The sequence below is a fragment of the Ceratotherium simum genome, chromosome 30 (assembly GCF_057802395.1).
Source record: "Ceratotherium simum simum isolate JZ-2026a chromosome 30, ASM5780239v1, whole genome shotgun sequence".
Taxonomy (NCBI): Eukaryota; Metazoa; Chordata; class Mammalia; order Perissodactyla; family Rhinocerotidae; genus Ceratotherium; species Ceratotherium simum.
Window position 1 is genome coordinate 8,344,337 of NC_141929.1, and position 12,426 is coordinate 8,356,762.

Below are 12,426 nucleotides of genomic sequence, written 5' to 3' on the forward strand. Positions count from 1 at the left end.
GGGCTTTCGGGAGGAAAAAAAAAAAGAAAAATCCCCAATCCATGACCTGATGGAGCCTACATTTAAGTGGAAAGTATGGCTTCATGGGGGCTGCAGGGCAAAAGCCAAAACAATCCTTCAGAGGTCTGCCCCCTCTGAGGTGTTCCATGCACGGTCACTAGAGATTCCTTCCTGTCCTCAAGACATGTCATTGAATCCCCACTGGTGACTGAATGAAATCCAGACTCAGGAGGACGCAAGTGCAGAATAAGGGTGGAATCTCAGCTCCCCTGACCCCATGATGTGAGTACGTGGGAATTATGCAGCCTGCGTTTGGTGCCTCTAAACCAGGCACCCAGCACCTACTAGACTATAAAGGTGAGACTCAGATGTCCATGGAGGTCCTAGTACTCACGTGGGACCCTGCTTGGCTTGTTCCCAGCTTCCTCCATCCCAACCATCAACCTCCCTCTACCTCTGCCCCAAATGCCTGGTCCATCCTGGCAGCGCATTCAGCTTGGGGAACCTCCTTTCCCATGCAGATACAGGCATGGCTCACTGCCCTGGCTCTCAGCATCAGGCAAGAACTCCTCATGCCAGCCCTGGCTTGGGACTCAATCCTGGATTCTAGCCCCTTGGCCATGGCCAGCTGGGTCAGTGTCCAGCCCCTTAACCTCCTCCCGTAAAGGGAGATTCCCATACCAATCTGTTGTCCCATTGGTTGTACAAGGGGGCATCTAGCTGGCTACCAACCATCCATCTCCACCACTTTATTTTATTGCCTTAGAAGAACTTCAGAGGAAAGAAGCCATGAAAAAATAAAATAAGGTCTGAACAGACTTTAAAGTTTTTATTATTTTATATTATGCCATGCCTTGCATGGAATGACCACGGAGCAACATGCCTTCTCGGCCACATAATTTGCTAACAGGGCATGACTGAGAAAGCTAGCACTCCCAGATGACAATCTAGTCCACTGGAAAAAAGGGAAAGGGGAAGGAAGAGAAGGGGAGGGAGGAAGGAGCAATGATAAATATTTTTCTGTCTCTTCTCTAATATGTCAGTGGTTGCTCATTCTAAGAACGATGATCATGTGACTTAATACAATTTCTGATTCATGGTCATGGTCTTTATAATAAAGAAAAGGGGCTTTCTTAGAAGAACTAGAGCTAATCAACAAATATTTGATCGACTTTCAAACGAGGTTTTTAAGCCAAAATAAGACGAAAGAGAAGATACCGACAAGATCTACTTCCATACCGTGGTCTCAAAGCACATGGAAAGAATAAGCCCAAAATGAAACAAGAACTCCCCTCCACTCAGAGAGGAATCAAGCCTTGAGTCCTGGGGAGCCTGCCACTGCAGCTGTTCTTCCCGGCCCAAATCTCAGGTCTGTGGGGCCCCGTGGCAGTTGGAAGCCCTGTCCTGTGCTTTCCAGGAAGGGGCCTGCTGCCTTGCGTTCCAGTCTGCATCCGGGATGAATAACCCGTGGAGGTCCAGGTGCATTTCGACGTCAATGGATGCGCGAGCCAATTCTGTAAAGCTTTTGGCATCCAGAATAAGCAGAAAAGGTGGCTTTTGGGCATCAGAAGAGACAATGGCTGATAAGATAATTCCTTTGGGGAACAAAAAGAGATACTTGGTAAAAGTGCAGCCTTGAACCTCCTCCAGCTGGAGGGATAAGTTTCTCAGCTATATCTCCCTATCCTCTTTGAACTGAAGTAGCTAATCAAAACAGAAGGGCAGTGAATTTGATATTCTGTGTGAGCAGAAGGGAAAGGCCAGAGAAGTCAAAAGGCTGGGAATCAGAAGACCTGGTTCCGGCTCTGGCTGGGCCAGGCCCTTTACTTCTCTGAACCTCCGTCTCTTCATCTATAGAGTGGGGATAGTCCTCCCTACTGTCACAGGGCTGCTGAGAGGATCTCTTGCACAGGGAATTATGAAAGCACTTTGTATATTATTGCATGCACTGAAGAATGGCTCTTTTCCTGCTATTTGGAAACTCTGATTATAGAGAATCAGTTTTGATGCTGCATTTAGGTTAATATGTATCACTCGGCTAAACTCAGACTAGTTGCACTCAAACGGCATTTGAATGAGCCCAGTTCATCTCACGCACATGCAACACGCTAACAGCCTCAGCTTTCCCCTCTGTAAAAGCACGTGCAACACGCTAACAGCCTCAGCTTTCCCCTCTGTAAAATGGAAATATTCTAAGTACTCACTCTCAAGGGACAGAGGATCAAACAAAATAATGCACCTAAACTTCTAGTAAATACTCGTGTTTGCTCCCAAGGCCGCAGGGTTTCAGAGCAGCTGAGCATAGTTGAAGTCAGATCGGCTTGAATTGAAATCCTACCTCTGCAGGCACTGGGTGTGTGAACCTGGGTGAGTTACTTCACTCTCTGAGTCTCTCCTTTGGTGAAATGAAGACAGTGCTACTCCCTGCCCACGGAGAGAATGTACGGGACCCACCTGTGCAGCCCAGTGGGTGGCCAGCCCCAGGAGGAGGTGGTACCAACAATCCCTCACCTTGGAGGTGACAATGACATGGGGTCCCCCACCCTGCGTGCCGTGCCACACATGATCAGTAGGAAGACATGGCCCAGGTAGACCACTCCCTTCTCACCTGAGGGAAGCAGCTGGTAGGCTCAATGGGGGAGCCCGCCCTCCCCTGCAGGTGTGGGCAGCCCCACCCACAGTTCTCATCACCCTCCTTAGCATCCCCAGGGGTGTGGGCAGGGCATTTCTGGGGCAAAGGCAGAATCAAGGAGGGAAAGGACCATTTGGTGACGTGGAAACCTAGAAACAAGAGATGGGCCACAAATATGCATTTCCATGTGTTCCACGAAAAAGTTACCTGCTTAGGGACAGTGAGGAGCTCTGACTCTGCCATTGCAATGAATTTTAAAACCAAGATTCGCACGACACTCCAGGAGAGGGTGGTGGTGCTCAGTGGAAGGAAGTGGGCTTCTGTGTAGTAAACAATTTAATGTCCCCCAAAGGGAGGTCTGACCTCTGCTCCTGGGAGGTGACCTCTAAGCCCTTGGAATGTCCTACTGATGAGAGTGTCTTTGCTTACCTGGGGGCAGCCAGATAATGTATCTCACAAAGTGATTTAGGTGGGGGCTCTGGGCTTGACCTCCAGAGGGGCTGGAGACTAAAGGTCAACCACATGGGCGGTCAACTACGTCTATGTGACCAAGCCCCAAACAAGCTCTGACACCAATGCTTGGGTGGGCTTCCCTGGTTGGCGATACTCCACGGGTATTGTTGGGAGAAGTTAGCGTGGTCCACGGCTCGCCCGGGAGAGGACAGCCAGAAGCTGCACGTGTGGAACTCTACTGGATGCTGTCCCATGAGCCTCTTCTCTTTCAAACCGCATCATTTCGTGGTAATAAACCGTACCCACGAGTATAACAGTTTCAGTGTGTTCTGTGAGTCCTTCTATTGAAACCCAGGGTGGTCTTGGGGACTCTTGAACTTGTAGTTGGTCTCAGAAATGAGGATGGTCTTGGGGACTCCCTAACACCACAGCTTTGGACTCAGACAGACCTGGGCTTCAAAGCATGACTCTATCAGCTGTGTGATGGGGGGGTCACTGCCCCCAAACGATGTCTCTGTTTGAGGGGTGATCACAGAGTGCAGTGAGCGGGCTGTCCTTCCCAGAGTCTTACCGTCATCCTCGTCCTCGGCGCCTGGCGTGGGCACAAACAGGGGCTCTGCCGGCCAGCAGTGCTCCTCTCCCCATTTTAAGGACGACTTCGTGAGAATGTCATATTTTAGTATCTGTTCACCCAAAGAGGAGAAACATGGAGTGACCTGTCAGAGAGCATGCTCACTCCCTGTGAACAGGAAGGCATCAGCCCCGCCGAGAGAGGGGACCAAGCCCCTCCAATGAAGACTCAAAGTGACTTCTGCCCCTGGTCAGTGTAACAACAGATATGAAAGCAGCCAGCTGTCCTCCTCTGACTTAAAGCAAAGATCCTCCTGCCACCACATAGCTGACACTACACACTGAATTCTTGGAAAAATAAAAATCCTGAATTTATCTGGCACTTGGCAATACATTGCAATTTCTATATGTGTTAAATAAACTAGTGTATTCAATGCAAACCTTTAAAGTATAATACGATTCCTTTGTTGTTTTAAAAGTGCAAGTCTCTGGACTGCTCTTCATCTCTAACAGGCCTGTTTCCCCTTGGGTGTGGGATTAGTGGGGAGTGACTTGGGGTGTGTGTGTATGTGTGTCCGGGAGCCTTAATTGTTTTGTTTTGTACATTTATGCACTGTTTGCATTTTTTAAAAAAGATTTTCCATTTTATTATTACCAAATTAGGATATTAAGGAAAAGTGATGTCTGTACACCACTCAGCATTGTCCCTGGGATACAGCAAGTGTTCGACAAATAGTTTAACAAAGAAAATAAATCCTCCGAGTTTCAGCTCGACCCTCTCTGCTTGAGAGGGTGAATTCCTTGAGGGCAGGGATTAGGATCCTCCTGTTCACGTCCTTATCCTCGGTGTCTACCATGTTGTTGCACCAAGCTGGTGCTCGATAAACACGTATCGAATAAAGAAATCAGTGAATAAACTCCAGCCATGATCTCTTTCCTGAGCATCAGCCCATTAGGTACGGCTCCCTCTCTTGGACGACCCGTTAATGCTTCAAATGTATTTTGTCCCAAATTGACCTCACTCTCTGACCTACCTCCTGTCCCCAAGGACCTGCCTTTTCTGATCAAGCTCACCCAGTCAGAAAACCTGAGAATTCAGCTTTGCAGGCAGACATGATCATCGTAGGTCCCAATCACAAGGGGACTGGTACCTTGGTTGGGATGGGACTCCACTGAACTTCAGCAGCAAAGACATACCGGTATCGCTTCCCGTTGTGAGCGTAATTGATCCGAGGCAGCTCTAAGCCTAGAGAGAAGGACACAGCTGATGAAGCCCCATCACCAGGGCTGGGAGCATCCGCCCTCCAGGCCAAGCCAGGCGTCCTTTCCATTAAAACAGCTCCCAGCCAGGACCCCCGAACTTGATTCAGGCCCTGGATTGGATCAAAGGTGGTCACAGGGCAGGATGAGGGATCCTCTCATAATTACGCCAGCTCTATTAGAAGGTTCAGGAGCAAGGTAAGATAGACCTAGGTTTTTAAGTGTGTAAACATCTTTAATTATCCAAGATAGAAATCAAAGAGAATTGCATGATTAAAATCAGAGGTGACTGCAATTTTTTTAAAGCTCTTTAAAAAAAGTACTCATGTGTACATGCACATGTGTATGGATGTGAACAGAAACTTCTGAAGCTATGGAAAGGAGTATCAAAGGGAGATAGTTAAAAAAATCTGGGGACCGGCCTGGTGGCGCAAGCGGTTAAGTGCGCGTGATCTGCTGCGTTGACCCGGGGTTCCCTGGTTCGGATCCCGGGCGTGCACCGATGCACCGCTTGGCAAGCCATGCTGTGGCAGCGTCCCATATGAAGTGGAGGAAGATAGGCACTGATGTTAGCCCAGGGCCAGTCTTCTTCAGCAAAAAAAGAGGAGGATTGGCAGATGTTAGCACAGGACTGATCTTCCTCACCAAAAAAAAAAAAAAAACTGGTAAATTCATGTAATGACATTATGTAAAAATAATATTTATGAAGAATTTTAATAACATGGGAAAGTGTGCATATCATAAGATTAAGTGTAAAAGGCTGATTATAGAATTATCCCACTATGTTATAAGTGAGGAGAAAAAGTTTAGAAGCATTGCTGGGATTATAACTTCCTTATAGTTTATATTTTATAGTGTACATTCTAAGTTTATCATTATGTGAAATTTTCATTATACCTTTTACTTGTATAATCCAAAAAACTTTAAAATTTTGCCCATGTAAATGCATCTATATTTATATATGTCTGTTGTGTCAAATTAAATTTCTATGTCTGAATACTGAAATGAAAGTCCCCCTCTTATGAAATATTCCAGGCAGTTGGAGCCAACTGCTGATGAAAGTATAATGTCCAAGAAAAGAGGAGCGGGGAGGGATATATTTGCCACATCAAGGCCTCCTGAAAAGGACCCAAGGCATAAATGGATATCAGGCTCAGTGGGGAGTGAAGGGGAATGGACCATTGAGATGGGAAGATGCATAATCCCTCAGACGAGTAATTGTGAAACTTCCAAGAGACAGGTTACGATGAACGTGAGGAGGAGGGACCACCCACATACTTAAATCAGAAAAAGATGCCCACAGCTGGTCCCAGAGTACACCTGAGACTTCCCATGATGCTCCTGGGCCCCTCAAACCTGGTCTGGGACCCTCCTTACCTCCACCCTGTAAATGACCAGCTATAGGCACTGGGTTAAGTAAAGTAAGACTCATCTCTGTGAATTCTGCACAGCTATTAAAGCCATGCTTTGAAGAATCTTCAGGATGTGGGAAAATTCTCAGGCTACATTTATTAAGTGGAAGCAGCTATTTCAGAATATTCTAGATGGTATCGTACACATTTCATAAAACTATAAATGCAGAGGTTAAGGGTTTTTGAGTCAGAGAAACCTGGGTGCGGATCCTGGCTCTGCTGCCCATCTTGGGGCAAGTCACTGAATTACTCTCAGCTCTGCCATTCTCAGCTCTAAACAAGAATAATATGTGCCAGCACCTGCCTCTTGGAGTTGTTCCGATAACACCTCCTTTTTGCTGGACTCTCACTACGGGCCAGACCTGAGCGAAGACCCTTATCTGCGTGGACTCATCTAATGTCAATGATGACAGGATGAGACTGTCGGGATGAAAAGAGGGGATGTCTGAGGAGCCCCAGAAGAGGGCCTGGCATATGCCAAGCAATCCACATGTGACAGAAAGACTGGGTGGATATTTCCCAGGGGTCGTCATGGGTGGAGGGATGATGAGGGATTTGTCTACCATCATACTTCTCAGTACTGCCCAAGAATGCTGCAATAAACAAGAATTCTCTCCTTAGAAACAAAAAGACCATAATGTTTTAAGCCTCCGTCTGCCCATACCATGCGGCCGGTGCGCAGAAATGGATGCTGATGCCTTAAGAACTGGGACTGAGATGATACACATTTTCACTTCCAAGAGGCTGGGGTGCCACACAGAACCTGTTACAGGATCCATGGGACGTCGTTTACAGAAGTGGTTCTTGTGGGAAAATCTGAGGTCATCCTAGGAAAGTCCCCAGGACTGTGCCCTTCCAGACACCTCACCTGGCACGGGGCGGCGACGTGGGAACAGGGGTCTCAGTTTAGAGCCCCGCCCTGCCACTCTAGCTGAATGTCCTTGGGCAAGCCCGTTCATTCCACACTTAAGTGTTGAGCACAGACCCCTCTACGCCAGACTTCTGTCATGTGCTGGTGGTACACTGACACAGAAACGTGGTCCCTGCCTCATGGGCTTACATTCTAGGGCAGTGGTTCTCAATCAGGGCAATGGTGCCCTCCACCGGACTTTGGCAATGTCTGGACACATTGTGGTTGTTCCAATAGAGGGTGGCCGCGCTACTACCCCAGTGTCTTCCCAGGAGGTGTTTGAGGATATACAAAAGAGAACTGTCCCCAAACGCTTTTCACTGCGGTCTCCCAAGAGCCTTCCTCTTTGTCCCTTGTCCATGCACAGCTCCTCAGCATCAGCAGGAGGTATTACACAAAGAGTCCTCAGGGGTCCTCATGAAATTCTGCCCCTTCCCTAAACCTAGGTACAGAGGGTGCATTTTACCTTCATAAAGCAACTCTGGCTGGCAGTAGACTTGGTCATCTTTTTCCTTCAGGGCTTTTGCTGTTGTAGACGCCAGCTTGATTAAATTTGAGCCCACTTCTGCATTCTGAAAGAATAAGTTTTCCCCCAAAATGAAACTTGTTATTCAAAGCAAATCTTCGCTGTGCTGTGTACATTTAAAAAATGCTTTAGTGTATCTCATCTTGCTCTGGCCTCACGTTAACCACAGGGAGCAGCTATTATATTATTGGTATTCCTATTCTCAGATAAAAATAAGGATTGGCGATTTGAAGCGACTCCCCCAAGATGGCATCGCTGGTAGGTGGTAGGACTGGGGCCCCTGAAACCCTGGCTCTTGGTTCCTACTCTGGGTTGCCTCATCCCTCACAGGTGAAATTATGTACTTATGAGTTCTCACTTTTTAAATACTGGATGATTCACCTGTCAAAGGCTGCATCAGTCATTAAAAGGATGTTTATGGAGAGTTCATAATAACATGGGGAATGAACATAGAATACTGAGGGTAAAAGGCAGCAGAGGAAATTGCATATGCAGTCTGAGCTCAGCCAGGTAAAAAATATATTGTAAAGAGCCTGGGAGAAATATACCAAATATTAACGATACAGTAGGTGGTGGGATTATGGGGACTTTCTTTTCTTCTTCTATGCTTATCTATATTTTCAATATTTTCTCCTATGAAAATTTATCACTGCTGAAATGAAAATGAACATGTAATAAAAATTGCCTGGGAGAAAAAGATCTGTCGAGGACATTCCTTGGTCTCAAGTTGCCATCAGACTTGGCTCTGTTCAATACCTTGCTATCAGGGCTCGCCCCGTGGCTTAGCAGTTAAGTGCGCGTGCTTCGCTGCTGGCAGCCCGGGTTCGGATCCCGGGCGCGCACCGACGCACTACTTCTCCGGCCATGCTGAGGCCGCGTCCCATATACAGCAACTAGAAGGATGTGCAGCTATGACATACAACTATCTACTGGGGCTTTGGGGGAAAAAATAAATAAATAAAATAAAATAAATATTAAATTAAAAAAAAATACCTTGCTATCATCATAGTGACCCAGGAGAGGGATGTAACACAATTGAGTTCATGTTTATTGAGGATCCACCACTCCCTGCTTCCCTACATGCTAGTTATGGGGCCTTGAGCAAGTTACTTAGCATCTCTGAAGTTCGGTTTCCTCATCCGGATAATGAGGCATACTATACACAGCATATAAATAGTATATGCATCGTATAAATATATGCATCTCTGAGTTATTGTGCAGATCAAATAAAATAATCCATGCAACTGGTTTACAAGAGGACCTGGTTAGCAGGAAGTGCTAGATAAATGTTAGCTGCTGTTAACGATACTGTTGTTGTTGTTGTTTTATTATTATTATTACATTACTGCCACTACCACTGGGGGTGAGTTTGGGTTAGGCTCTGGAGGAAAACGAGGAACAAGACCATGAGTCCCTGCCATCCCAGAGTTGACTGGGGAGAATTATTGTTATGGCTGTCTTCTCATTTAACCTTTTCTCTGCCTTCCGAAATTTCCAAAATAGGCTTTTATAATTAAAAGAAACCTACTTGAACAATAGCAGCTTTTTGCTGGGAAGGGGGAAAATTTACTACATGTTAGTGGTTGAACGGCAAGGGTCTTTTGAGATTTGTTTAGTTCAATCCCTCAATTTACAGAAGAGGTAACAGAGGTCTAGAGAAGGAAAGTGGCCTGTCCAAGGTCACAAAGAGAGAAGCAGAGCCTGGGCCCTTCACACTGCGATTCTTCTGCTCAGAAGCCAGAGCACCGCAGGCAGAGAGCAAAGCAGGTGCAAAGGCCCTGAAGCCGGCCCGTTCCCGACCTGTAGGTCTGGCCTCACACATCGCCTTCCCTGACAACTCAGTCTGCAGTGTCTCCAAGGCATTTGCCCCAAGCTGTAATTATGTCCTTTATGGAGCTGCTTCCTTCCTTTATGCTGTCTTCCCAGGAAGACAGTGACCAGATTTTGTTCAGTGCATGGCACATAGTCAGCTCCCAGGAAGTAATTGCTGAATGAATGAGTGAATGAGTGACTCAGTAAGCTTTTCTTTCAGCTGTCAAGGGCCAAAACATGTGTTCTGCAGGGTGGTTCTAAGAATTAAACCAGATAAAGTGCATGGAAAAGTCGTCTAGCGCCCGGCACGTGGGCAGCGTCTTAAAAGCTCTGAATGCCTCCAGCTGTGCAGCACCACGAATTGGTGGGAGGCCCTGCCTGGTACCTTGCTGGTCACATGGCAGCAGCAGGCGTCTTGTGCATGTCCCGGGCTTGATTCTCAGGGAGTCAATCTGCAGAGACGTCTTATAACTCCAGCCTGAAACTGGTCAGACTGGTTGAGGGATAAACTGTGAATTTTTCCACACACAGCAGTAACGAACATGACTCGGCTGCTCTTGGCGACCAGCGTGCTCAGCTTTGGGAAGAAGTCACTTTCCAGCCAGAATTCAACAAAATCCTACAGGCTTGCTTTGCAATCCCTAAAACTGAGGGAACTCCCATGAGAAGCAGTAATCTCCGTAACCCTGAAACACTGGCTTCGGAGCTCAGCAGCTCTGGGTGTGACATCAGACTCTACAGCTTTCTCTGTGAACTTGAGCAGGACCCTCAGCCTCCTTGAGCCTGCTTCCTTATCTGCAAGATACAGGGGCAATTCGTAACTTTTGGGCAGGTGGTACGTATAAGCGAGGTTGCTTCGACCTGCGTCTGAGGATTATGGTGAGGATTAAATTAAATAATGGCTATGAAAACCCCTGGGCCAGGGCCAGACACATTGTAGTTAGTAACTTGGAGCCAGACCGACATGCATTCAAATCCCAACTCAAATCCCACAGATGATTCTGCCATGTCAGGCAAGTGACTTTCTCTCTCCTATGTAGTCGTGAAGATAGTAAATAAATCAGAGGGCTGTCATAAGGATTAGGTGAGAAGCACGCAAGGCATTTAACACTCCCTAAAATTTGCAGGACCCAGAACGAGAGTGGAGACCTACCAACCCTATGTCTAAATATATCAAATTGTTCAGTAAAATACTGTTCTCTCCCCCTGCCTTGACATGTAGACCTTCGTCATGTTGTGGAACTGTGCTGTCCAACGTGGCAACCACCAGCCACATGTGGCTATTAAATTAAATTTTAAATTAAAATGAAGTACAATTAAAAATTCAGTTCCTCAGCTTCACGAGCTGCATTTCAGTAGCACGTATGGCTCCTGTCTACTGCACTGGACAGACAGAGAATGTTCCCTCATGGCAATAGGTTCTATTGCACAGTGCTGGTCTAGAAGGACAAGTGTGGATTCAGGTTTTTAGGACCTCTTGGCCTTCTGAGCCAGAATAGGGTGGCAGAATGAGGGCCAGCCTCCGGGCCCGGGCTCCCTGTCCCTGCCCCCTCTTTAGGGGGACACAGGCAGGCACCGCAAGCAGGCTTGGTGCTATTTGGGCAGGAATTCTGGGATCCCAGGTATCTGGTTCACGGTTGGGGCAGGAGATGGTGCCCCTCTGGGTGGGTACAACCCCTTGGCCCTGTGAACTCCTTACCCTGTGGAGAAGGGACACTGCCAGAAGAAGGCCAGATCAAGGCCCCCCAAAGTGCCAAGGTCAGAGCAGGGTTCCCCCTTGCTGGAGTCTAAGAGCAGAAAAGGCATCTAACACAGGGCCTGGCACATAGTGAGCTCTCTATAAATGGCAGCACCTCTTGTTATTGAGTCTTCATTTTTGCATTTGGAGTCAAGACAAAAACCAAATCTACTGAGACGGGAGTAGAAGCCACCCCTTCCGGCCCTGCAAGGATGGCTATGGGGATGGCAGTCAAGTGCTTATGAACCCACCAGGAGGCAGCGCACGGAGCCCTGCAGGCCAAGGGCAGGGCCGCAGGCAGGGACTGTCTGCACAAGCCCACGTCCCTCCCAGCCCAGCCCTGCCTCAGACAACCCCTGAGCCACCCTACATAAACAGGCCTCTCCTGCCTTTGACCTCAGCTGGCCCAAACACAAGAGAACTGGGGCAGCTGGGAAGTTCTAGACTTTTGCACATAATCCGCTGTTGCCCATGCTACGTGGAAAGGACTTTCTACTTGGGAAATGCTCCAAATGCGAAAGGAAGACCTAGTGCCCTTTTAGAGACCTTGCTTCACATTTTTCATTCATTGAAAGTATTTCAGAGCTTAATGAGAATCCTCTGAGTGCCAGACCCCATGCTGGGTGCAGGGGATAAACTGCTGACGACGCACAGAGTCCGGCCCCCTCAGAGCTTTGACAGGAAGAGAGGACTGAACAAGTTCATTATACTCGAGACAAACCTTGAGCAAAGAGCTGCAGGTGCCGTGAGGGTATACAAACTCTTGTGAGGGGAGTGAGGAGATGAGACCTGAAGGATGAGCAGGAATTTGCTCCCTGGCTGTGAATTAGAATCCCCTGGGGGGCTCTGAGACCACGCCCACCCCTGGGCCCTACCCCTGGAGGTTCTGCCCTCCTTGGTCTGGGCTGAAGCCCGGCATGGGTGGGTCTCAGAGCCCCTGCGTGAGTCCAACCAGCAGCCAGGACTGGAGTGGAGTCTGATGGGAAGACAGGGTTGCAGGCAGGGGGACAGGGACGTGCAAAGGCCCCAAACTGAAGGGCATTTGAGAAAGGGCAACCTCTCCCGTGATCCTTCCCTAACAAGCCTTTGGGTAGGACGGAATAGGAGCTGCAG

At 47.9% G+C, this 12,426-nt stretch overlaps 1 protein-coding gene across 1 annotated transcript in view; it reads right to left on the bottom strand.

Moving 5' to 3' along the window:
• Positions 1-788: 788 nt before the first annotated feature.
• The window catches only part of BCO1 (beta-carotene oxygenase 1), a 36,581-nt gene continuing 24,943 nt past the window's right edge, over positions 789-12,426 (bottom strand). The window contains exons 8-11 of the mRNA XM_004437077.3: positions 7,704-7,809; positions 4,807-4,901; positions 3,657-3,768; positions 789-1,595 (exon numbers count right to left, since the gene is read on the bottom strand). Coding sequence (XP_004437134.1) covers positions 1,366-1,595; positions 3,657-3,768; positions 4,807-4,901; positions 7,704-7,809 — 543 coding nt within the window. The 3' untranslated portion in view covers positions 789-1,365. The remainder of the gene's footprint in view (positions 1,596-3,656; positions 3,769-4,806; positions 4,902-7,703; positions 7,810-12,426) is intronic.